The 22,437-nt window shown below is 38.0% G+C and overlaps 1 protein-coding gene and 1 long non-coding RNA gene across 8 annotated transcripts in view; one reads left to right on the top strand and one right to left on the bottom strand.

Moving 5' to 3' along the window:
* Positions 1–19,733, top strand: part of PCGF2 (polycomb group ring finger 2) — a 57,118-nt gene extending 37,385 nt beyond the window's left edge. For 3 of the 7 annotated variants that reach the window (XM_034416232.3, XM_034416231.3, XM_034416230.3), the window contains exons 4-11: positions 645–700; positions 1,007–1,057; positions 1,148–1,256; positions 4,885–4,933; positions 5,639–5,737; positions 8,191–8,271; positions 11,525–11,749; positions 18,701–19,733. In XM_034416232.3, coding sequence (XP_034272123.1) covers positions 645–700; positions 1,007–1,057; positions 1,148–1,256; positions 4,885–4,933; positions 5,639–5,737; positions 8,191–8,271; positions 11,525–11,749; positions 18,701–18,847 — 817 coding nt within the window. In that variant the 3' untranslated portion in view covers positions 18,848–19,733. Of the gene's footprint in view, positions 1–644; positions 701–1,006; positions 1,058–1,147; positions 1,257–4,884; positions 4,934–5,638; positions 5,738–8,190; positions 8,272–11,524; positions 16,372–18,700 lie in introns of those variants that run through there. The other 4 variants (XM_087894015.1, XM_034416233.3, XM_087894014.1 and 1 more) reach the window with 2 other exon arrangements.
* Positions 19,734–20,344: 611 nt separating this feature from the next.
* LOC117665056 (uncharacterized) lies at positions 20,345–21,543 on the bottom strand. Its single transcript, XR_004591234.2, has 2 exons — positions 21,462–21,543; positions 20,345–20,513 (listed from the first exon to the last, which is right to left on the bottom strand). It is a non-coding gene; the product is annotated as an uncharacterized LOC117665056 (long non-coding RNA).
* Positions 21,544–22,437: the final 894 nt, after the last annotated feature.

The following is a 22,437-nucleotide window of genomic DNA, read 5'->3' as shown; positions in this document are numbered from 1 at the left end:
GGGGAGGTTGGTTGAGGGTCAGTGCTGTCTCTGGTTGGCTGTGTAGTTGATTTGGATTTTGAGGGATTCGTAGGTTGGTTGTAGGTCAATGTGTCTCTTGATGGAATTGCTTGTGGAGTGCCAGGCTTTGATAAACTCACGACCATGGTAGCATGGCTGATGATTTTTATGTTCCAATTGAGCGGGTGCTGTTTGATGTCAGTGTGGGTAGAGATTAAGGATTTGGGATTGTGGCGTTTGACTGCCAGCCGGTATTTGTGGATCCTGGTTTTTAATTGACATGATGTTTGACCCACATAGGTTGCAATGGTTACAATTGATTTTGTAGATTATTTTGTTTCTTTCATCCCTCTGTATTTTGTCTTTGGTTCTGGATAGTTCCTGATGGAGTGTGGCTGTAAGTTTGTGGGCTATTGCTATTCCTAGGGGTTGGAGGATTCAGGGTGTCATTTCCAACACCCCATAGATGTTACTAGATATTACCTAGCCTGGTAGCAAAACTTTTGGAAACCAACTGACAAGCTTGGAGAAGGAACCTTCACCCTCATCCTACACCCAAGCTACATATATTCACTACTATAGTTTTATATTTCCATTTACTCTCAATTAAAATTTTTGTTGACAGCCTGCTTATCTTATTTCAGATCAGATAAAACTCTACAGGATATAGTATATAAACTGGTGCCAGGACTCTTCAAAGGTATGAATTTGTGACTGCTGAGAATTTAGAGAATAGAATTTGGGACAGAGCTTCCTAGTTGACATAACACAATGCAGCAACTTGATTTGATTTTGATTTTGTTTTATTTTTAACATGGGGTTGATAAATAATAGTACATAATTATTAAGTAAGATAAAAGAATTTTGAAAAGTATCTTTGGACTTAATGCAAACCAGATTGCAGTTCTTTTTTTATAATTGCATAATTTTTTCTGAATAATAAATGTATTTGCAAAATGCAAGAGAAGGATGCCACTAAATGAATTACTTTTGCTTTCATTTGTAGATGAAATGAAGAGGCGACGTGATTTTTATGCAGCATATCCCCTGGCAGATGGTATGATGTCTGCCACATTTGTCTTCTGTTGTATGTCAATGTGCATTTTAAAAAACAGGTGTGATTTTCATTCCTTCTTTACTTGTTCAGTTCCCAACGGATCCAATGAAGACAGGGGTGAAGTTTCAGAACAGGATAAAGGGAACCTAACAGATGATGAAACGGTCAGCTTGTCCATAGAATTCTATGAAGGAATCAGGTAACCATTTAGGGAATATAAAAGAAATTATATTTTTCTGACATTTTTTCTGAAATTAGACATTAGATTTTTAATATTTTTATGTGTTTTCAGTTACTTGAAAAGTGGTTTAGTATCATTTAACTGTCCAAACTTTGGGCACAAGTAGTCCTCAATTTCTGACCATTCATTTAACAATGGTTGGAAGCAGGGGTGGGATCTACTTACCTTTACTACCGGTTCGCAACGGGGCCACACGCGATAGCAGTAACTGTGAGGGGGATCTTGGAGTTCTAGTGGACAGTCACTTAAATATAAGCCAGCAGTGTGTGGCAGCCACCAAAAAAGCCAGTGCAATCCTAGGCTCCATTAACAGAGGGATAGGATCAAGATCATATTGTGTTTGTACTCTTTTATAAGGCCTTCGTAAGACCATACTTGGAATACTGCATCTCGTTTTGGTCACCATATTATTAAAAAAATGTTCAGATTCTGAAATAATGAGTGCAGAGAAGAGTAACAAAGATGGGCTGAAGGCTAAAACATATGACGTAAGGACAAACTTTCATTTCCTTCTCACATCCTTTTAGACTACAGGATCAATGGAAGCAAAGGACGAATAAGACTTCAGACTGCTGAGGATTTGCTCCTGTATAACAGAGAAAGTTTTCATGTCCACCTCAAACCATTAGAATGTTTAGCACGGTATTATCAGTGCTGACTGGTATCATCTCTCCAGGGCTTCAAGAATACTTGTGGTTTCTTTTTGGAGATTTTGGTTATTGAACTAAGTATCTTCTTTTATATAAAGTAGAGGCTTTTCTAATGGCATATATAAACTACCCCTTTTCCACAATTAGCAATTTTTATTTCTGTTTTACAACAGGATTTTTTAAAATGTGTTTTTTATCCTTTTTTACTTTTTCTTTGTATGTGGGTATCTAGTGAGAATATGTTGAGGAAATGATTTAGAATGAAGTAGTTCTGACCAAACTTTGCAATCATGACATTTACATTTACCAGATACAGTGATACTTAAAAGTTTATGAACTCTTTTGATTTTTCAATACTCCTGCATAAATATGAACATAGCATGATCTATTTTTTACATGCACTAAAACTAGATAAAAATAACTCAATTATATGAATGAGGAAAAAACATTGCAGTGTATTTGTTCATTTATTTATTGAGGAAAATGATCCAATGCTACATACTTGTGCATTGCAAACTATGTGAATCTTTATTTTAATTATTATTATTTATTATTTATTGAATTTTTAAACTGCCCTTCTCCCGAAGGACTCAGGGCGGTGCACAACCACGATTGTAAGTAACTGGTGTGCTTCTATAGGGGCAGCAATAATGGCAACTATATATTTCTGATATCTCTTGATCAGTCCTGCACTGATCAACAGGAGGAGTTTTAGCTCATTCCTTCTCACAGAACAGCTGCAGATGAGTGATATTGCTGGGCTTCTTCACACAATCTGACCACTGCAGGTCCTTCTACATTTGTATAATATTAAGGTCAGGACTTTGACTTGTCTATTCCAAAGCATTAACTTTCTTCTGCCTTAACCATTCTTTTGTTGTATGTGCTTTGAGTTGTTGTCTTGCTGCATGATCCACTTTATTTTGAGCTCATGGACAGATACCCTGACATTTTCTCATAGACTTTGCTTGTACAACTCAGAATTCATAGCAATGAGGGCCAGCCAGCACCCTTGTTAGAGTGAGCAAAGCAGGTCCAAACCACAATGCCACTGCTACCATGTTTCATAGATGGAATAAAGTTCATTTGCTGGAATGTAGTTTGGCCTTTTGCCAAACATGACGTTTTTCATTCCAGTCAAAGGTTCAATATTGGTTTCATCTATCCACAGGACATTCTTCCAATGGCTTTCTGGCATATCTATGTGGTCTTTTGCAAACTAGCTGAACTAGCTCTTTATGGAAAGTAGTGGCTTTCTTCTTTTAACCCTACCATGTACACCATCTTTGTTTAGTGTTCTCCTGATGTTTATCTCATCAACACTAACATTCACAAATGGAGTAGAGATCTTTGATTCCTTAGATGTTAACTTGGGGTTCTTTGAGATCTCCTAGAGTTTAGACCAGTGGTTTCTAATATGGGGTCCACGCCCCACAGGGGGGCAATTTGATTTTTAATGGGGGCAATTTGAACCTTGTTTAAACCAAATTAATGGCCTTTTAGGCTTCCTCCACATGAGTAGAATTCACTTTTCGAGTAAAGTTAGAATGATATGTTACAGGGAGGGCATCAGGATTTTAGAGATGCTTAGGTGGGGCATGGCCAAAAAAAGGTTGGGAACCACTGGTGTAGACCATTACATACCTTGCTCTTGATGTGATCTTGGTTTGTCAACAACTCCTAGAGAGGATAACAATGGCATTGAATCAATTCCATTTTTACACAATCTTCCTATTTCCTTGGAAATAGATTATAATGTTTTTCACCTTGGTGAGCACAACCAACTTTTTCAGAGATCCTCCTTTGTTCAAGCTATGCCATACCTCTGTTGCAAAGAAAGTGAAATCCCAGAATTCTGTTTTTTAAATAAAACAGGATTTCCCAAACTGACATCTAATTATCATCTTATTGACTGAAACATTTGCCTCTAATTACTCCTTCAAATGAATTGATAAACCTAGAAATCCACATATTTTTTGCCATACATAGATATGTAGGTTTGGATTATTTTCTTTAATGAATAAATGAACAAACAATGTTTTGTTTTTTGACTCATTTGCTTAATAAGGTTCTCTTAATCTGTTTTAGGACGTGTGAATAATAGAGCATGTTTTAAGTCATACTTATGCAGAAATGTTGAAAATTCAAAAGGGTTCACAAACTTTTAAGCATCACCATAGAAAGTTATATCCTTTCTCAGTACAGTTCTTGGCCTCTTCCTAATTCTTATTATGTCTTATTCCCTATCTTCAGTTTGCACTGAGAGTTGGCTAATTTATATCCCCTTTAAGTTAATTTAACAAGAGATTACACATAGGGTGAAAGGACAATACTAAGGGTGGAGCCATTAATAGCATATGTCCCATTGCTTCCTTTTTCTAAGGATAGGTTCCTATTTTCTGAGATTTTTTCTTGTAAAGTCTTATGCCATTAACACTGGAGGAAGATATTTTACTGCGTAAGCCACAATCACAAACAGTGCTCCCACCCAAATCAAGGTGCTTAGTCTTTAATACTGATTTTATTTTTATATACCATTAGAAAAAAAAAGTGTACTCTATAATTTATATAACTAAAATGCATGCAGAAATAATCATATTTCTGGATTCTGGTGACCTGGATATATTTCATGTAGTAAATGAATTAACTTTCTAGCTATCTCTTTATCTCTATAGAGGTATTTCAGTACTTATTGTTACTTGATTCCGGGAAGCATGATGAGTAGCAAACAATTTTTTCCCATAAGGAATAATATAGTGAATCACAAGGCAACCGACACTGACAAGTTCTAGCTTGTCTAAACAAATGATGACAACATTTCACATCAAAATGTATTGAGTACCAAATCTGATGAGTTTCAAAGCAGTTGACTATCAAGGTACCACTGTATTTGTATTTGTACACATATTTAACTCATTTTCTTCTTAATTCTTCAGAGATGAAAATAGAGGGACTGTTGAAAATGGAAACACAGAAAAAGATAAGGTGAGGTACATCATGGTGTGAGTTCTGTATTAAATTTAAACAGCTGTATGTTCTAAAGGCTGACCACCTTTATAGCAGCAAACAGCTAGAGTTTTCTGTGTATATTTGTTACCATCTAGTGGCAATATGCATTCTCAAATTGTGTAGCCTTAGTATATTATTATTTGGAAGCAAGTTACAGGATATGGAGTAGATGTGGAGAAAAATATTTATATGAAACCTAAGCTTTAATCATATTATTAAAAAGAATCCTGAACCTGGGCTTAAGTGAGCTCCTAAGCATACAAATGTCAGCATTGTTTGCTTTAATTTCCGCTACTTTCTTTTCCATCAATATGACTTCCATATTTCCTTTTTTTTTCCTGTTTTGTTTCTTTATATTTTGCCTTTCCCTTTCCTTTCCTTTCCTTTCCTTTCCTTTCCTTTCCTTTCCTTTCCTTTCCTTTCCTTTCCTTTCCCTCCTCTCCCTTGCAGACTCTCTCTCCTTCTTCCAAACTCAGGCTTCATCCGCCCCCCTTTGCTGTATACCACAAAGACATCCAAATTACATCTCCTGGCTTTTGCCTGTGATCTGAGAACTTCTTCCACTCCTCCCCCAACCTTCACACTTTAATTTCCATACCTATTTCAACTTCAATCTCCTGCTGTGCAGTCCGGCCCTCTCCTATTAAAACCATCTCTCACCTCTCTCATATTCCCCTGTAGAAGAACAGCATGAGATTCCTCAGATGTCCTGCTGCTATGACTATCATGCACCTGGCTAAGTTCCTCCGGAACAAGATGGATGTTCCCACCAAATACAAAGTAAGTTTCAGGCAAGCACCCACCATTCTCCTGGTCCAAGGGCTGAAGTTTTTGCTGGTCTTTTGTATATTTACAGTTCTTCATAGCTAAAGGTAAAAAAAACCCAAATCTGCAACTCTTACTAGTTTCTTCAAAAACTAAATTTAGTTGGTTAAACTAAAAAATCAAGATGCAAGAGTTGTAGTTTGTATGTTCTCTATCTCTCCATTCACCCAAAATCAAGAAGGTAGAATGGAATTTGTTATTTTAAGGATTTAACAAAAACTTAATACAACATCATTTTCCTAATTATTTATTAAAACAATGTGGTTAAATATTTCCACGCACAAGGGATCAACCAGAATTTATTTATTCTCCTATTGGATCAATATTATTGCATCCCATTCACTCTGAAAACAGTCTCTGACTGTTTTCTATTATAAACTAAGCCCATTGTCTGGATTATTGTGGCACAGATAAGATATGTATATGTATTTTTTTTTTCAAACTCAACCTATATTTCTTTCTTTATAACTCCATATGAAATTAGGCTGAGAACTAACTGTGGCTTACAGATTTCCTTATCTTCACAGCTTGACAAGGAGAGGGGGAAGGGAGGGGAGAGGGAAGAGAGACATTAAGAAATGCAGGTTACTGGATTGGACTTCTTGGGAAGACATGGTGGACTGAAGATAGCTTTTCAAAAAGCGGAGACAATTGCAGCAGAATGAAGAGTTGGCAAGTAACCTGCCTCTTTATTAATTCTTAGCCAAGGAGAGGACTTGAGATCACCCACAAGTGCTCCAGAAAGCTGCTTCTCATGAGGACACCTCAATACAACAATCGCCAGTGTTTTTAGAGCTCTGAGAGACAAAGGAGTAGCCATCTTGGTCAAATTATATTTGGCCTTTAAAAGGCCACTGGGTTTGCATAGATCCTTTCTAATCACTTTCAGGAACTATTTGTTAACTGATCTTTGGTATGACAAGGTTTAATAACAACAGACGAGTTTCTTTCAATCATTATCAAAAGAAGTTTTAAATATAAGTTGAAGGATTTTTTTTGTAATAAACAGTAAAAGAATGATTAAAATTTTGATTTTAGAAATTTAGAAACATATTAAGGGTCCAATTAAATTTGAAATAAGTTTTGGGAATTAATTATAGAGAGACTTTAATGTGGGGACAAACTTCTATTTTGAATGCTTTTAAAAAAACAGAATAAGATTTTAAAAATTGGATGCTAAAGGATACTAGGAGAAACTAAAAATTATCTTTAAAGGAGAACACCATTCAAACTCAGTTTATTAATACAGAATTAAGCAAAATATTTTAACATTGGGCATACTGAAGGAAATTTTTAGATAATGAATCTAGAAGTTGACTTACTGAATGTCTAGCTTTATAGTTGGACTGCATTTAAAAGTTGTTATGAAAGAGGAACAAGTTTTACATTACAATATTGAAAGTGACATTCAAGTGAATTTCAAAACAACAAGCTATATGATTGACATAGAAAAAGCTATTGTATTGGACATACAACAAAAATCAGCTGATGTCTTAATAATTAATAGAAATATATCAAAGAAATAGCAGCCTTGTCAGGTGCAAGGAACCAGGAAAACATAATGGATCAGAACTATACATTTATTGCTAGTTTTCTATTGACAGGAATCTAGCTAGAATAATGCACTCACTATGGAAATTGCTAGATAATCAGTGCAAGGTTTAGAAAAGACCTGCTTTCTATCACTTCCTCTCCATCTGCAATTCAAGGCTAGTCAGTCTGTCCACTCCTCCCCTCCCTTCAGCTACAGATTTCACTAAACAACACAAGAGAGTGACCTGGATAATTTTCCTACACTGGATTTATCTAGAAGTTTTGTTAAAACTTTGAAAAATTTTATGAGACAGGACAAAATGAAAATAAATCAAATTCTAGGACAATTCAAGGGGTTATCGAGATTTTTAGATGTCTCGGAATATAGGAGAAGGAAGGATATAAAATTGATATATTTGATCAAGGTTAAAATAGATGTTATTTCTGCTAACACTTAATGGACTTTTGCTGACACTAGAGCCGAAATAATGAGGTTTTATTTATAGATAAGAGATGGGATATGGGAAGAAGAAATCATTTGTTGTATTTTAAGAAAAGATGGTAAGTTATTAAAACTGTTTATACTTGTGAAGAAGGTGGGAAATATATATTTCTTTTTCTTTTTCTATATTCTCCATTATTTTGTCCTTTATATTTTTCTTTATTTTGTTTTCTTTTCTGCACCCTTTATTTTTTTATTCTCTCTTTTTAGTTTGTTTTTATTGTGTAGTTGTAAATTTAACTAAATTTACTACCAAAAAGAGATATTCAGATTACTGAAATCTGTTCCATATTTAATATTTATTCCATATTTAATATATTTAAATTTATGCCTGTGTCATATAATTCTGCATGTCTTAAACTTTGTTTATTAGGTGGAAGTTCTCTATGAAGATGAACCTCTAAAAGAATATTACACTCTCATGGACATAACTTATATCTATCCTTGGCGAAGGGTTAGTAAGAAAAAAAAATGCTCTATTTGAAAAAAATTAACTTGCATCATCTTAATGAGATTTAATTTTCACACTAATGAGCAAATTTGGACAGATTTTTAAATTTCAATCTATCAACATGAGAATTAAAAAACTTAGAATTTTTAAAAACATCTGGGACTGTATTAAAACGTGTTCATTAATGGAGAAAAGGGAAAGATAAATTAACAGCTTAGTCAGCCTCTTGAAAGTTGGTAATCCTATTCCCTATAATTTTAGTTACCTTGCTTACACATAATTTACCATAAGGCTAATAAAATTTTGAACTGCTCCACAAGATTTTGCAGTAAAATATACTATTGTCCAGCCTTTTAAAGCTGGCAAACTCAGGAAACAAGAACCACTTGGATTTCTTGAATGATTTTTATTGCAAGTAAGGTAATATAATAAAATCTTGGGAGCCTGCCAAAATAACTCCCCAGATCAATGTACACCCAAAGATTTCTTTTGCACACTTTGCCCTTCCTCTGGACTGAGGAATCTTTTAGTAACAGGCTTACTGCATTCTGTTTGTCCCCAAGGTCTGTTAGGGATTCCATCTCAACTACAGAAAAATACAATCATATTTCAGTAAAAAATTTTTAGAGTGATATTTGTCCATGAAGAACATAATCCACATTTTTTTAACAGAATAAATCAAAACCAATCCATGTGTTTCGCTTATCTTTACCCAGAAGAGAAAAATAAGGGAGTGGAAACTGATTTTTTAAAAAAGAGTCACATTATAAAAAAATCCTCTGAACTTTTAGCTTTACTTTGGAATGAAAATAGGAATTCTGTGAATTGAAGATCTGAAGGATGCCAGATTCAAGAAGCTTTTTAATACCCTGTTTCTCCCAAAATAAGACATCCCCTGATAATAAGCCCAATCGGGCTTTTGAGTACACGGCAATAAGGCCAAGCGCTTATTTCAGGGTTCAAAAAAATATAAGTCAGGGTCTTATTTTCGGGAAAACACGGTACATACCAGATAGAAGTGCACTTTCTTCTCCATTCAAAGACATCCTGAAATGGAGAAGAAAACAAATTAAGATTCAACTAATTTTACTTTTGTTTTTTGTTTTGCTTTGTTTTGTTTGTGCCTTTAAGTCAGTCTTGATTCTTGATGACTGCCTAGACTAATCCTTGCAGTTTTTTGGGAAATGTTTTGGAAGTGGTTGTCATTGCCTCCTTCCTAGGGCTGAGAGAGTGGGCCAAAGTCACCTAGATGGCTTTATATTTAAGGCAGGACTGGAACTCACATTCTCCCAGTTTCCAGCCTAGCACCTTAACTATAACATCAAACTGTCTCTTTCCAACTAAAAAACATATAACTTAATTGTGGGCTTAAAGATGCTTCTTTTTAAAAATTGCAACTGGACTGTTTTTTTCCTTGAGAAATCAGAAGATGTTTAGCTTCTCACCTAAGAAGCTTAATCAATTGTGAAGCTTCTTGGATGAAAAGCAAAATGTTTTTTTCTTCTTCTTCAAGGAATAAACAGTCCAGCTGCCTTTTGAAGAAAAAAAAAAGCACCTTTGAGACAACTATCACCTGGATCACTGAGAATCTCTGTAGACATTAATTGTTGGCTATTTAAAAATTTTACATATGTAAAAAGAGCATTCAATAGTTCCAAAACATACTCTAGGTTTAGTTGGGGAAAGCCCTTGTATGACCACACTAGAAAGTTTGGCTTATTATGTGGTGGTTCTGAGTAGAAGCAGAGCATCATTTAAATTAGGCAATAACTAGTTCCTGAGCAGGTAAGAGGTAGAGCAAATTATGCAACAGGAGGTGGGACTGTAGGACCCATAGATTCAAGAGATAGATTCTCACTGTAGATTCTCTTTGTTGCCTGTTTTTTTGGGGAACGGAGGGTAAATGCCACATATTTAGTCTGGACCATTTCTTGGCTGGCATCATCAAGCATCTTTTGTGAAGTTATGCTGCTGCCCTTTTGACCTATAAAGGATGCTGCCCACTATCTTGCAAAAGCATCCTGTCTTTTGTGGGGAGCCAACTTGTGAGCTATGAAAGGTACCAAATTGCTTAGTATTCCTCACCTTGGTAAACAGAAAAAAAAAAAATTAAAACCTGGTGCATGAACTGGACCAAACTAGGTAAATAACTCCTTGGAGATGTGTCGTCTTAGTGGTAGTGATGGTGATTATGGGACTCTCTCCACAGCCAGTTCTCAAAATTCCTGGTTTTAAACAAAAGCTTAGGACATCCACCTGTCTGTCAGCCAACTAATCAACTGATCAACCAATACTTATATACTGTCCCAATCCAGTAGATGCACTAAACACTGTATAAAATCATGATGTTTTATTTAAAATATACTTGTTCACTCACAATCCTTCTTAAGGGGCTAAAGGCCTGCTTGACACAAAACGTTTTTCAGTATTTTTAAAAGTCAGCAAAGTGTCCAGGCGTATCTTTGCAAATAGCGCATTGCATGAAGAGCCAATAAAGATAGTCCTCTGCTTAAGACTACAATTAGGACCAGAATTTCTATTGCTAAGCAAGACAGTTGTTAAACGAGTCGTACATGATTTTATGACCTTTTCATCATGGTTGTAGCAAAGCATTGCAGTTGTTAAGTGAATTATGTGATTATTAAATGAATCCAGCTTCCCCATTGATTTGGCTCATCAGAAGCTGGCTGGGAAGGCCACAAATAGCAATCAACATGCTCCAGAATGCTGCGACCATTGTAAATACTGTACATGCCAGTTGCTAACTGCCCAAATTCTAATCCTTTGACCATAGAGATGTTTCAGTGTTGTAAGTTCAAGGACAGGTTTGTAAATTACTTTTTCCAGGGCCGTTATAATTTTGAATAGTCATTAAATGAATAGTTGCAAGTCAAGGTCTACCTCTATTGGGAAAACTTGCCTTCTGGATTTGTTATCTCTCATGAGATGGAATCTGGGAACAGGGCCTCTCTATGTCTGGACCGGTATATCAAAGATCATATTTAATAAGATGGTCTCTGGTACATGGTTATTTGCACTGGATAAAATAACTGCCTGAGGACCATGCCACTAAGTCAGTATTAAAATATACTGACAAATGTTTTAACTGTTGTATAGCTGCATTTTTATGCCTTTTTTGGTTTTATAATTGTTAAAATTATTCCTGATGTTTTACTGTGCTTCTTTGCCATTGTTTTCTTTTGGGGAAACAACAATATGCAAGTTGCTAATACGTTCTGTTTCTTTCCTTCAATAGAATGGCCCTCTTCCACTGAAATATCGTGTTCAACCAGCCTGCAAGAGGTTAAAACTGTCTTCTCAGCTTCCCAACTCAGAGTGCACCAACACCAGTGGGGCTTCAGAGTGTGAATCTGTCAGTGACAAAGCTCATAGCCCAGCCACCTTGCCAGCTACCACCTCCTCCTCATTGCCAAGTCCTGTCACACCTTCCCATGGCTCCCCAAGCTCCAATATCACCACTGTAAGCATTCCAACCCACCCTGCTACCAGTGCCATGCTAAATGGCACCTCGAACTGCCACCAGATGCAACCTTTGGCCAGTAGGGGGCGTAAAACAATGGTCAATGGTAGTCCAGTTATGTCAGCCTTGACTTAAAAGGAGCATTATTTTTATTGGATCCTGAGTTTTATATATATTATGTATAGATAAGGACAGTGGTGGATGGGATGGGGAAATTATACATACTTATTTTCTACCAACTGATCTGATTTAATTTAAGAAAAATGCAAAAAGTAAGAAAAAGAAAATCCAAACACTTTTTTTAATTTTTGAAATAAAAATTGTGATGTTGTAACTGCATGGTGGCATTTGTATAAAAACTGCAGCCCTTTCTGGATGATGATTATTCTTTTTATTATAATTATTTATGTCATTGATTTGTAGTGAGATTTGATGCACAGTCTTGGAGAGAAAAAAAATGCACAGTCCCAAATCAACCAGGCTCTTGTAGAAGCACATATGGCTTTCCTGGCTCCTTTTGTCAGATGACTGCCAAAAGGAGCCAGGAGACTGATTACTTCCTTCCCCACCCATCCCCAGTCCATTTTATGCATGTCCATTCCAATCATGTAATTTTTATCCCTCTCTCTTAAGGATCTTGGTTCCAACACTTGTCAAATCAAGCTGCTGTTAAAGAGAAGGTAGTAATAGACATTTTTGTGCTTGGAAAGGGGCAACAATGTGCTAATTGTTTGTGATGTTACGGGTGCTAGACATCATAGATATGTACTATATCCAGAACAATAACATGGCCTGGATTCTAAAGCTGCCTCTTTGGTGGCAGCAGGTTCCCCGTTAATGGTTTAAAACCACATCTTCTATAATCATCAGTTGATCCCGTATTAAAATAACAGTATTGAGGGTAGGTCTTTCATCTCCACAGCAATGGAGGATGATGCTGGAAGACACAATAAGTTACAAGAGGGGATCCTATCAATGTCTGAAAAGGCCTTGGTCTAGTAATTAATCAATTCTTATGTTCCACTTGTTTTTCTGTTCAGAAAATGCAGAATTGCAGTTGAAAGCTGAAGGGATACAGTGCCTTCGACTGGCATAACATCACTAGCCCTTCGTGTGGAGCCGTTTACATCATTAACCACAATATGGTGGCCTTGGCGCCTTGTGCTAAGCATTTAGTTGCTGGAATAATTGTTTTGAAGCTTCACCTTTTATTCATATGCCCTTTCTTACATGTGTTCATAAGATCTCTGTTTTCAGAGTACATCTTTGCTCTGGTTTTAAATCTTTTCATTCATATATTTCCCTACTGAACAGTGTGGGACAGTTCGCACGCTAGCAGTTCTTTATCAGAGATCTCTTGGTTGTTTGCGTACATTGGTTCCCAGGACCTGGCAAGAAATGGGCTAGGGACGATTCAGAAAGTCCACTATTTCCATATGACTTTCCTAAGTAGATTTGGCTGGCTAATGTAATAAGCAAATGATTCATCCATACAACTCTTTGACCTTTATTAGAAAATCAGTTTTATAATTTTTATAATTCTTGTTCTAAGAGCTATGATACTTGATAGTTGTTTAAATTTGTAGTGTAGTAGAAATTTCCACAATTAGTATTAATTTCCACAATTTGAATCCATGAAATTCCTGCTGCAATTCTCAGCATTCAGTTTATAGAAGGGGTGTCAAATTCACGTCATCACATTGTCACATGATGTATCACAATTTCCACCCCCCTTTGCTAAATCAGGGTGGGCGTGGCCAACATGTGACGCATCTGGCCTGCAGCCGCAAGTTTGACATCCCTGGTTTATTGTATACCATAGTATAGATATTTCTCAAATTCTGTGGTCCTATGACTGCCTAAAATAATTAATTCATGGGATTTCCTCTCCTCCACAATAAGGTATTCCTCAACCTACGACCACAATTGAGCCCAAAATGTATGTTGCTAAGCAAGACTGTTAGTGAGTTTTGCCCCATTTTATGTTTCTTGCCACAGTTGTTAAGCAAATCACTGCAGTTGTAATATGGTTATTAAGTGAATCTGGTTTTCCCATTAATTGCTTGTCACAAAGTTGCAGAAGGTGAGCCCGGTACATTGCAACCATCATAAATATGAACCAGTTGCCAAGCATCTGAATTTTGATCATATGAAGCTTCAATGGTCATAAGTGTGAAAAATAGTCATAAGTCACTTCTTTCAGTGTAACTTCAAACTGTCACTAAATGAATTGTTGTAAGTTGAGGACTACCTGTATTATTGATGGTAGTAAAAGCAGCTGTCATTTTTATTAGCAGCTACCTAAAATGCTGAGTATAGCGGCACATTCTCTTCTTGGCTTGAAGAAGGCCCCTGACCCTGCATGTCTTCTCATCAGCCATGTACTCTGCATGGTGTACTCCCTCCCCTCCTGCTTTCCGTAGGAATTAGAGCTCTGCAGTCTTTGCATTCCCAACTTTCGTACTTTTCCATCTTTTAGCAATCCAGAAATGTGTGATCCCTTCCCCTTCCCCTGCTCTAATCCATTTATGAGCCGCTTGGTAGTCACAGTATTATAATCCTTGATTCAGCAAGCAGATTTGTTTGAGGAAAGCCAGAATTACCTTTTTCCAAGTCTTCGGAATGAGAAATATTTTTATAGCCTTTATAGAAATCCATTCTGCATTTTTAAAAAAATGTTTGTTTAATCTTGTAAATTTGGGTTGGAAAAATAAATACAGTGCCTTTCCAAAACAAATTTTATTAATATACTAAGGTGGTGAAAAGAGATTTGTGATTTAAATTGATGGGGATGTGTGGGTGGAATCTTTTCTTGTGCTAATTTGTGCTTCAAGATGGCCAGATGGAAATGCACAACTTCCAAAGGGAAGAGATTTCTTCTTCCACCACTTTCAATCCTTTCCCTTTAGAGAAGAACATGGTACCTAAAATTATTTCCCTTCTCCCCCTTCCCTGCTTTTCCCTTCCCTTTCCTGCTTTTCCCCTCCTGTCCCTCCCTTCCCTTCTCCTCCCTTCCCTTTTCCTCCCACCCCTCCCTTCCCTTCCCTGATTTTCCCTTCCCTTCCCTTCCCTTCCCATCCCTTCTCCTCCCTTCCCTTCCCTTCCCAGTAGGAAGGATTAACTAAACATAAGCACATTTTCTATTTTTGAAAATTAAATCCCAGGGATTTTGTTTTTTTTCCCTGTAGTTGTTTCTCCGAAAAGCAGCTATTCGCACAAGTGCAATCCATGTTTGGAAATAAATTTTCATAGATAACTCAATTGTGCCAGGAGTATAAAAAGCAGCTTCTCATGTGGGGGAAAAGATGCAATGGGTAGGAAGAGAAAAGGTTTGTTAGCAGCCTGTGGTGTGTTCCTTTTAGGCTTTTCCTTTTCTACCCTATGCTTCTGAGCCAGATCAACTACCAGCACAATAAAAGCAGTTTAAATCTGCTCCTACTCTCCAGCTACTGTCTATTTTAAGAGTCTGGTGGACTTTGCACAACATGATATTTGAAGAACAGTGTATTCTTTCCCTTTCGCCTGTCTCTTTATGTGTGCTCACAGAATGAGAAAAAAGACTCACTGCCCTAAGAAGAACCCCCCCTCCAAATTCTCTCTTTTCCCCCTGACCCTTCCAGAGGCAAGACTATAAGACTGCTTTGCTGTCAAGCTGACTCTTTCTATACCTGCTCCTCTTAATTGTCTCCTTGTTGCTTATTCTGTCTTCCAAGTAATGCAGAGCAGTAGCTACCTTGAATTAATTTCCTTGACTTTTTAAAATTTAATGTGTAAAGAAGAGAGTGGTCGAAGTTTTGTGCTTTCAGGATCATTTGTGATAGTGCCATAATGTCAAGTGTAAGTGTATGCAGAGGAAACATGATAACAATGCCAGGCATAAGTAATCTGTTACTGTGAAAGTACTGTGATATTTAGGGAAATAAATTTAGAGCAGGATTACCTACACTGGTCTAAAATGGTTCTGTTCACCAGTCCAGTTCTTTTTCTTTAGAAGAACCACCTTCTGTTACTCTAGCATAACTTGCTGGCAAATTGTTTTGCATCTCTTGCCACTGAATTGGTAAACTGGAAAAGTCACCATCTTCCATTGGGATGAATTTGGCCCTGGGGCTTCCAGTTGCCGTCCTAGACATTCATTAATGTTTTGTCACACTGAGGTACTGAAGACTCGGAAGGGATATGGTAGTACTACAGCAGTTTTCCTGAACCCAGTGCATTGGATTATGTGACCCATTGTCCCCAGCCATCATTGTGCTCGTTCTAGTGATCATTTCTTCTTATCCTATTGGCTGAGAATGTATTTGGTACTTCCAGTGGCATTAAGCCATGTTGAAAAGTTGCTGGATTTGGAAATTGGGAAAGTTTTTCTGTCTTTGTATATACTGAATAAACTGACCAAGGCAATTAAGAAGCCTAATGTTTTCTTCTCCTTTTACTACTTCCCCTTTTTTGTATTTTTTTTTAATATGGTACAAACCAAATTGTTATGTATGTTTGCAAACCTATATGATGTTTTAATGTGCTGTAATATATTCTGATATTCATATATTGTTATTGGTTAAAACATTTGTATCAATAATGCAGTTTGTAAATGGTAATAAATGATACAATTTTGTCCTTCAGTCTGTGGTCTGGAATATTCTGATGGTTTGTTGTGTGTTGCAAATTTTGTTTTTCCCTCAGATTTCAGGTTATGCAAAAGAATCATAAACTATTGCACTTATAGAGGAAAAACTCATTAAAGGAAAAATGGTGATGGATAGGTATTATTTTAGAAGTAGTGGTAGGGTCTAAAGTGCTGATCATGGTATTATGATCCTCTAATCTGGTGCTTTTGTGCTGTAGTAAGACTACAATGTCCATAATTCCTTTGTATTATAAAAATTGTAATCTCATTAAATCTGAAGGGTAACAGGAATGGGAAGATGATAAAAAAGTAGCAATTTAAATTGTGATTTGCCTACTTAACATTGTCATATTTGGATATCCTCTATTGAATCTTGTTTCCTCATAATCCCTGGCACCTCAATTTGCCTTTTTAATGTGTTGCTCACATAACATGGGTGGGGTTTTTTTTTGAGAGCTGAACTAAACAGGTGTTTAGTTAATAAATGTGTTTCTTCTTTCAACTGCACATTTGAAACATAATGAATGTGGCTGCTATGGAAGATGATGGCCTTTCTCAGGACTGCAGGCAGGCAGGCAGATGGCCCAACATTTTGAATAGGGGGAGAAGACACCTTGGCACCAATAGGCACCTATCCCAATAGAAATACCTTCAAGGTAGACCCTTCCTCCCCAGCATAGAAGGCTTTCCCCCCAATTCCTAATTAATTGGATTCAGATTTTAAAAAGTCTGATAAATAAATACTGTATTTTTACTGTATTATTATCCCATTTCCTTATCAAGGAATGGGATAATGGGTGACCAGCTAGAAAGCATCCCAAAATGAGGCATTCAGGAAAGGGTTCTTTAAGCAAGTTGTCACTGCTTTCTCTTGATGCATAAGAGATTCACACTTTGACCTTAGTCCTTTCCTTCAGAAAAACAAGGGTCAAGCATACATTATGTCTGTCTCATTTGTCCAAGATTCTGTCTGCATTCTCAGATAAGATGATACAAAGGCCATTGTTGCATCCACCAGTATAGGAAGGTTAGTAACGGGTGGGTTCTATTTACCTTTACTACCGGTTTGCAATGGGATCGTGCACGCCCGCTCTCCACCAGATGCACTTTCCTGGGGGCAGCATAGCGCCTGCTACCCCAATAGGGAAGGCACTGGGCTCCATCCCGCAGCTTCTGCTGCTGCCATTGCTCATTGCGTCCTGCCTGGTCCTGCTCTGTGCCCAGATCCTCTGGGACAGAACTGGGTGCAGAGCAGAGCCAGACAGGACACAACAGGCAACAGCCATCTCCTAAAAGGCTGGGGAAGGGAAGGCTCTGTCCCCATCTCCCTCCACCCCCCGCCAAGGTAGGCAATAAAGCAAAGCTAAAGCAATCACTGGGTGCAATTAATAATGAAGTCTACTTGCATTTTAATGGAAGATGGGGAGGACTTATCTTTTCTCAAGCCTGTAGTTCCCATTCAGGGCAACTGAATGCCTTAGAAATGCTAGGCAGCCCCTGGCTTTTTGTGTCTCACCCCCATCTCCAACCCTGTGTTTTGAGATCTCCAGCCTGAAGAGTTGAGGGCAAGTGCGCAAAAAACTGGCACTGCTTCCCTCTCGGGGAAGGCCCTTCACTGTCCCTCGCAGAAGTCCAGCTGCCCTGTTCTGCCTCCCACTGCCAGGAAAGGGGGCTGGTGGGATTGCTGCCCTCATTGCTCTCAGTTTACCCTAGGCTTTGGTGAGGGGCTTCATATCCCCTCTGAGACTCAGCCCAGTGCTTGCTTCCTAGCTGGATGGAAGGAACTGCCTTCTTATTTTGGATGACTTGCCCCCAAAAACTTGCTATTACTCACTTTCTCAGCCACACATTACATTTTTGTTCTGGAGGTCTTGGCAAAAACACGTGAAGAAATCATTTGAAGGAAGGGGGGGAAAAAAGATCTGTCCCAGGAAAACGATGCAGGCCTTTTGAATAGCAACACAAAGAGCTACAATCGTTTATATCAGGTTATGGCCACATGATGGCAACATGTGGCCATCCCAGCAATCCTAGCTACTCTGAACAATAGTCAGAAATGCTGGGAACTGGTCTTCGGACATATGTAAAGGGTATACAATTAGTCAGAGTCATCTTATTGCTGAGAGTTGTATAAATTTAAGAAACAGCTACACACACACACACACACATACACACACACAATACACACTCTTATACATGCCTGTTCTTGGGAGTAGTAGGGCTTAATTTAGGTAAGGGAGCCACTCTTGAAAACAGTTTTTAGATTGTTTATTTTTTAGTTCCAGACAAACATTGAACTGAATACTTCTTTCTCTTTTTTTCAGATATGCTTGATTGCACAGAAGCATTCAAACCATCTAAATGCCCTGGCCACCTCCACCTATGAAATATCTGCAGCAGTAGTGGGGTTCAAATCCCGGCGCTACTGGTTTGTTATCAGTAGCGTGCGGGCGCAGGCACTCGCTTCATGAGTGTATGGCGCTTCTGCACATGTGCAGAGCATTTTTGATGACATCTAGGTGGGTGGGCAGAGCCTCCCACCGCCACCACTACCGGTTTGCCTGAACCAGGGTGAATTGGGAGCAACCCACCACTGATTTGCAGATCCCCTCATTCCTATTAGCATGGAGGTGCACACACCAATATAAACAATGAGATGGATGGAAACAGAGGTGAGTTTCAGCAGGTTCTGATCAGTTCTGGAGAACCGGTAGTGGAAATTCTGAGTAGTTCGGAGAACTGGTAGCGGAAATTCTGAATACCACCTCTGACTGGCTCCGCCCCCATCTATTCTCTGCCTTCTGAGTCCCAGCTGATCTGGAAGAAATGGAGATTTTGCAGTATCCTTCCCCTGGAGTGGGGTGGGAATGGAGATTTTACAATATCTCCCCTGCTACGCCCACCAAGCCACGCCCACCAAGCCACACTCACAGAACCGGTAGTAAAAAATGTTGAAACCCACCACTGGATGGAAGGGTTGCTAGGCTGGGCATAACGAAGTCTTTTTACACTTTTTAAGTCCCAGTAGATCTGTCAACATTGCTCCCTTTTATTTAACTGTGCCACAATTACAATCCACCTGCGTCCCCCATCATACTTTCATTAAATCATGGATAGCAAAGCTAACAAAACTATCTTTTTGTCCCATGTTTCCATGGCATTCAAAATAAGGAGTATAATGGCAAAAATATATATTGACCCAATATAATACTTTCTAATTTATGGTAATTCACAAATGTTTTCCCCCAAGCAGAACATCAAAAAATATGGTTTGATTTGATCAAGTGCTTATAGCTATAATCAACATACTAATATTTTCTCTCCCAAGGCTGTTTTCTCCAAAAGGAAAAAGAAAAATTCTCATCCAAATGTCTTTTGTAATGGGCTAGCTGAAATCTTCAGCTTAACTCCTTCAAAACTATCCTTTTTAGTCTTCCTTGATTGGATTGCCCATCAGAGATTAGACACAGTTCCCTTTGAAAAACACACATTGCTGACATTCTCCTACCATGCTAATTCTGCAGTCCATAAAGGGGACAATTTTCCTGGGCAAGGATTTCTCACCCACTATACTTTCTGCTTTACAGATCACACATTCAACATCAGCCCTGTACAGTACAGAATTTCTGTCTGAAATCAGGGAAAATATTGTATCTTCACTCACTCGCTCTGTTTCTCTTGAGGTTTATCATCTTATTAAGGAAGTGAACTCCATACTCTTCAGTTCATTTATGCATTTCTAAGCAAATTTTCTGCTGCCATTGCTACATTCTGAAAAGCTTTTGAATACAGGTTTGATGTCATGTCATCACAATCTCAGTCACTCTCAGCAAAACCTTTGAATATTGGCTTACCTGCTGGGAGTTTCAGAGCATCAGCCTTTAGAAGCAATTACTACGTGCAAACCAAATAATAAAGATAGATAAATGTACATAGAAAAAAACATGGGCTGAGGAGACAGAAATATGTATTAGGAAGTTACTTTTTATATTTTTCATGTGGATGAAGGGATGATGAAATTTGAGCTCATCCATAATCCAATCCCCAGGGAGGAGGATTAGGCCTCACAGGCAGCCTACAAAACTACTTATTGTAGCTATTAGAAGCTGGTAATAGTTGATTAGCTGTTTAGTTTTCCTGGGCAAATGAAAAAAAGATAAACATATCAATATTTGTAGCATTAGGCTATATTATAGTACATCATAATAAGATTTACCAGAAATTTCCTTTCAAGCATTTACAACAGGGCATGCTTCCCAATATAGAACATACATATAATTTGAGGCTCCTCATGGACGCTAGTTCCTACTCTGTGCGCAAGTGGAAACTATGGCTGGAAAGGACCTTTGCACAAATACATCTTGTGTGGCAGTTATATCCTTTCTTGGATTGGAGATTTTTCTCTCCAATCCATGCCTTCTTTGTAGCTGCATCTGCCAAACAGAAACCATTCCCTCTAAGTGTGAACAGCTCCAGTCCTAGTCAGTTTTTATAATGTTCTGAAAACCCAGCTCCTAGATGTTAATGCTTTATTCTCTGGTAGCTTATTCTGATAGTTTAATTCTTCTGAGTTTGTTACACTCCTAATATATGGCTATGTATTATTTTTTGTTTATACTTTGTATTGCCTCGTTATAATCCAAATGTGTAAGCTACCTAGAGTTACTTTAGAGCTGTGATGGTGAACCTACAGCACATGTTGCCCAGCTCAGCTCCACCGCGCATCTGCACACACCTCCTGCTGGCCAGCTGGTTTTTGGAATGTGCGGGGGGCGGGGCACATGTGGGAGAGGTGCATGCATGTGCAGGGGGGTGACATGTGCATAGGTGGGGGTGGGGGTCACACATGCATGCACAGGGGTGGGGGCATCCCCCGTGGGCCATTTTTGGGCCGAGGAGGCTGCAGGGAAGCCAAAAATGGGGGGCGTGGGATCATGTGTGCATGTGCAGGTGGGCACATTGCACGTGTGTGCTTTCAGCACATGACGAGAAAAAGGTTACCAATCACTGTTTTAGTGTATGTTGTAGCAAACAAATAAATATATTTTCACTATACCATTATTGTAGTGTGACTTAAAGACCTACCCTAATTCAACAAACAGTTGGTACTGAATACTATCCCTGTTTACAAGAACAGCAATGACCAGGCCTTATTTGGGTTGATGCCTCTCCTGAATCCAGATGACTCCTCTCTCCTGCCATTCAACTGACATAATTGCCCTGGAAGATAATGTCCATTGACCATAAGGCAGAATATGTTTGCAGCAGCACACAACAGCCTAAAATGACTAATAGAAACTGGGCTTGACAAAGCATGCCAGATTATATCCATATAGTCCTCAATTTACAACCATTCATTTAGTGATGATTTGTAGTTACAATGACACTGAAAAAAGTGATTTATGACTGTTTTTCACACTTATGGCATCATAATGTCATGTAGCACCCTCCATAGTCATGTGATCAAAATCTGGATATTTGGCAACTAGCATGTATTTATGATGGTTGCAGTGTCCTGGGGCCATGTGATAACCTTTTGCGACCTTCTGAAAAGCGAAGTCAATGGAGAATCCAGATTCACTTAATACTGTTACACATAAAAAAGAAATTGCATGGATATATTTGTGACATTGGGAGATGCAGACTAAGAAAGGTCCTAAGTTTGGTGTTATTGAGCTTCTAACTCTCAAATCACACTTGGTCTATTAAAATAATCCTATATTCCAGGGTGGGCAATTCTTTTAGTGGTACCAACTGAAATGAGACAAAACCTGAACACAATTCTGACTTGTCCAGAAGTTTTCCTTCTGGAATAATGACACACACACACACAAAAAAAGGAAGATGCAAGAACATTAAAAGGTCAGATCTGATGGCCAAAGTGAACTTAAGTTCAATTCAATGTAAGAGTACTTCCTCACAGCTATGTTTTGTGCATTTTTCTGGTCTAAATTGTTAAAAATGCCCACAGCAGCTTTAATGGGCTACTACTACAAGTTTGGCAGATGCCAGCCTCAGACTATATACATGAAGCTTCTTAGATGAGAAGCGAAATGTCTTC

Source organism: Pantherophis guttatus, chromosome 4, assembly GCF_059756535.1.
Source record: "Pantherophis guttatus breed Tessera chromosome 4, ASM5975653v1, whole genome shotgun sequence".
NCBI classification, from domain to species: domain Eukaryota; kingdom Metazoa; phylum Chordata; class Lepidosauria; order Squamata; family Colubridae; genus Pantherophis; species Pantherophis guttatus.
The sequence above is the reverse complement of the archived record's forward strand: the minus strand, read 5'-3'. Positions and strand labels throughout refer to the sequence as shown.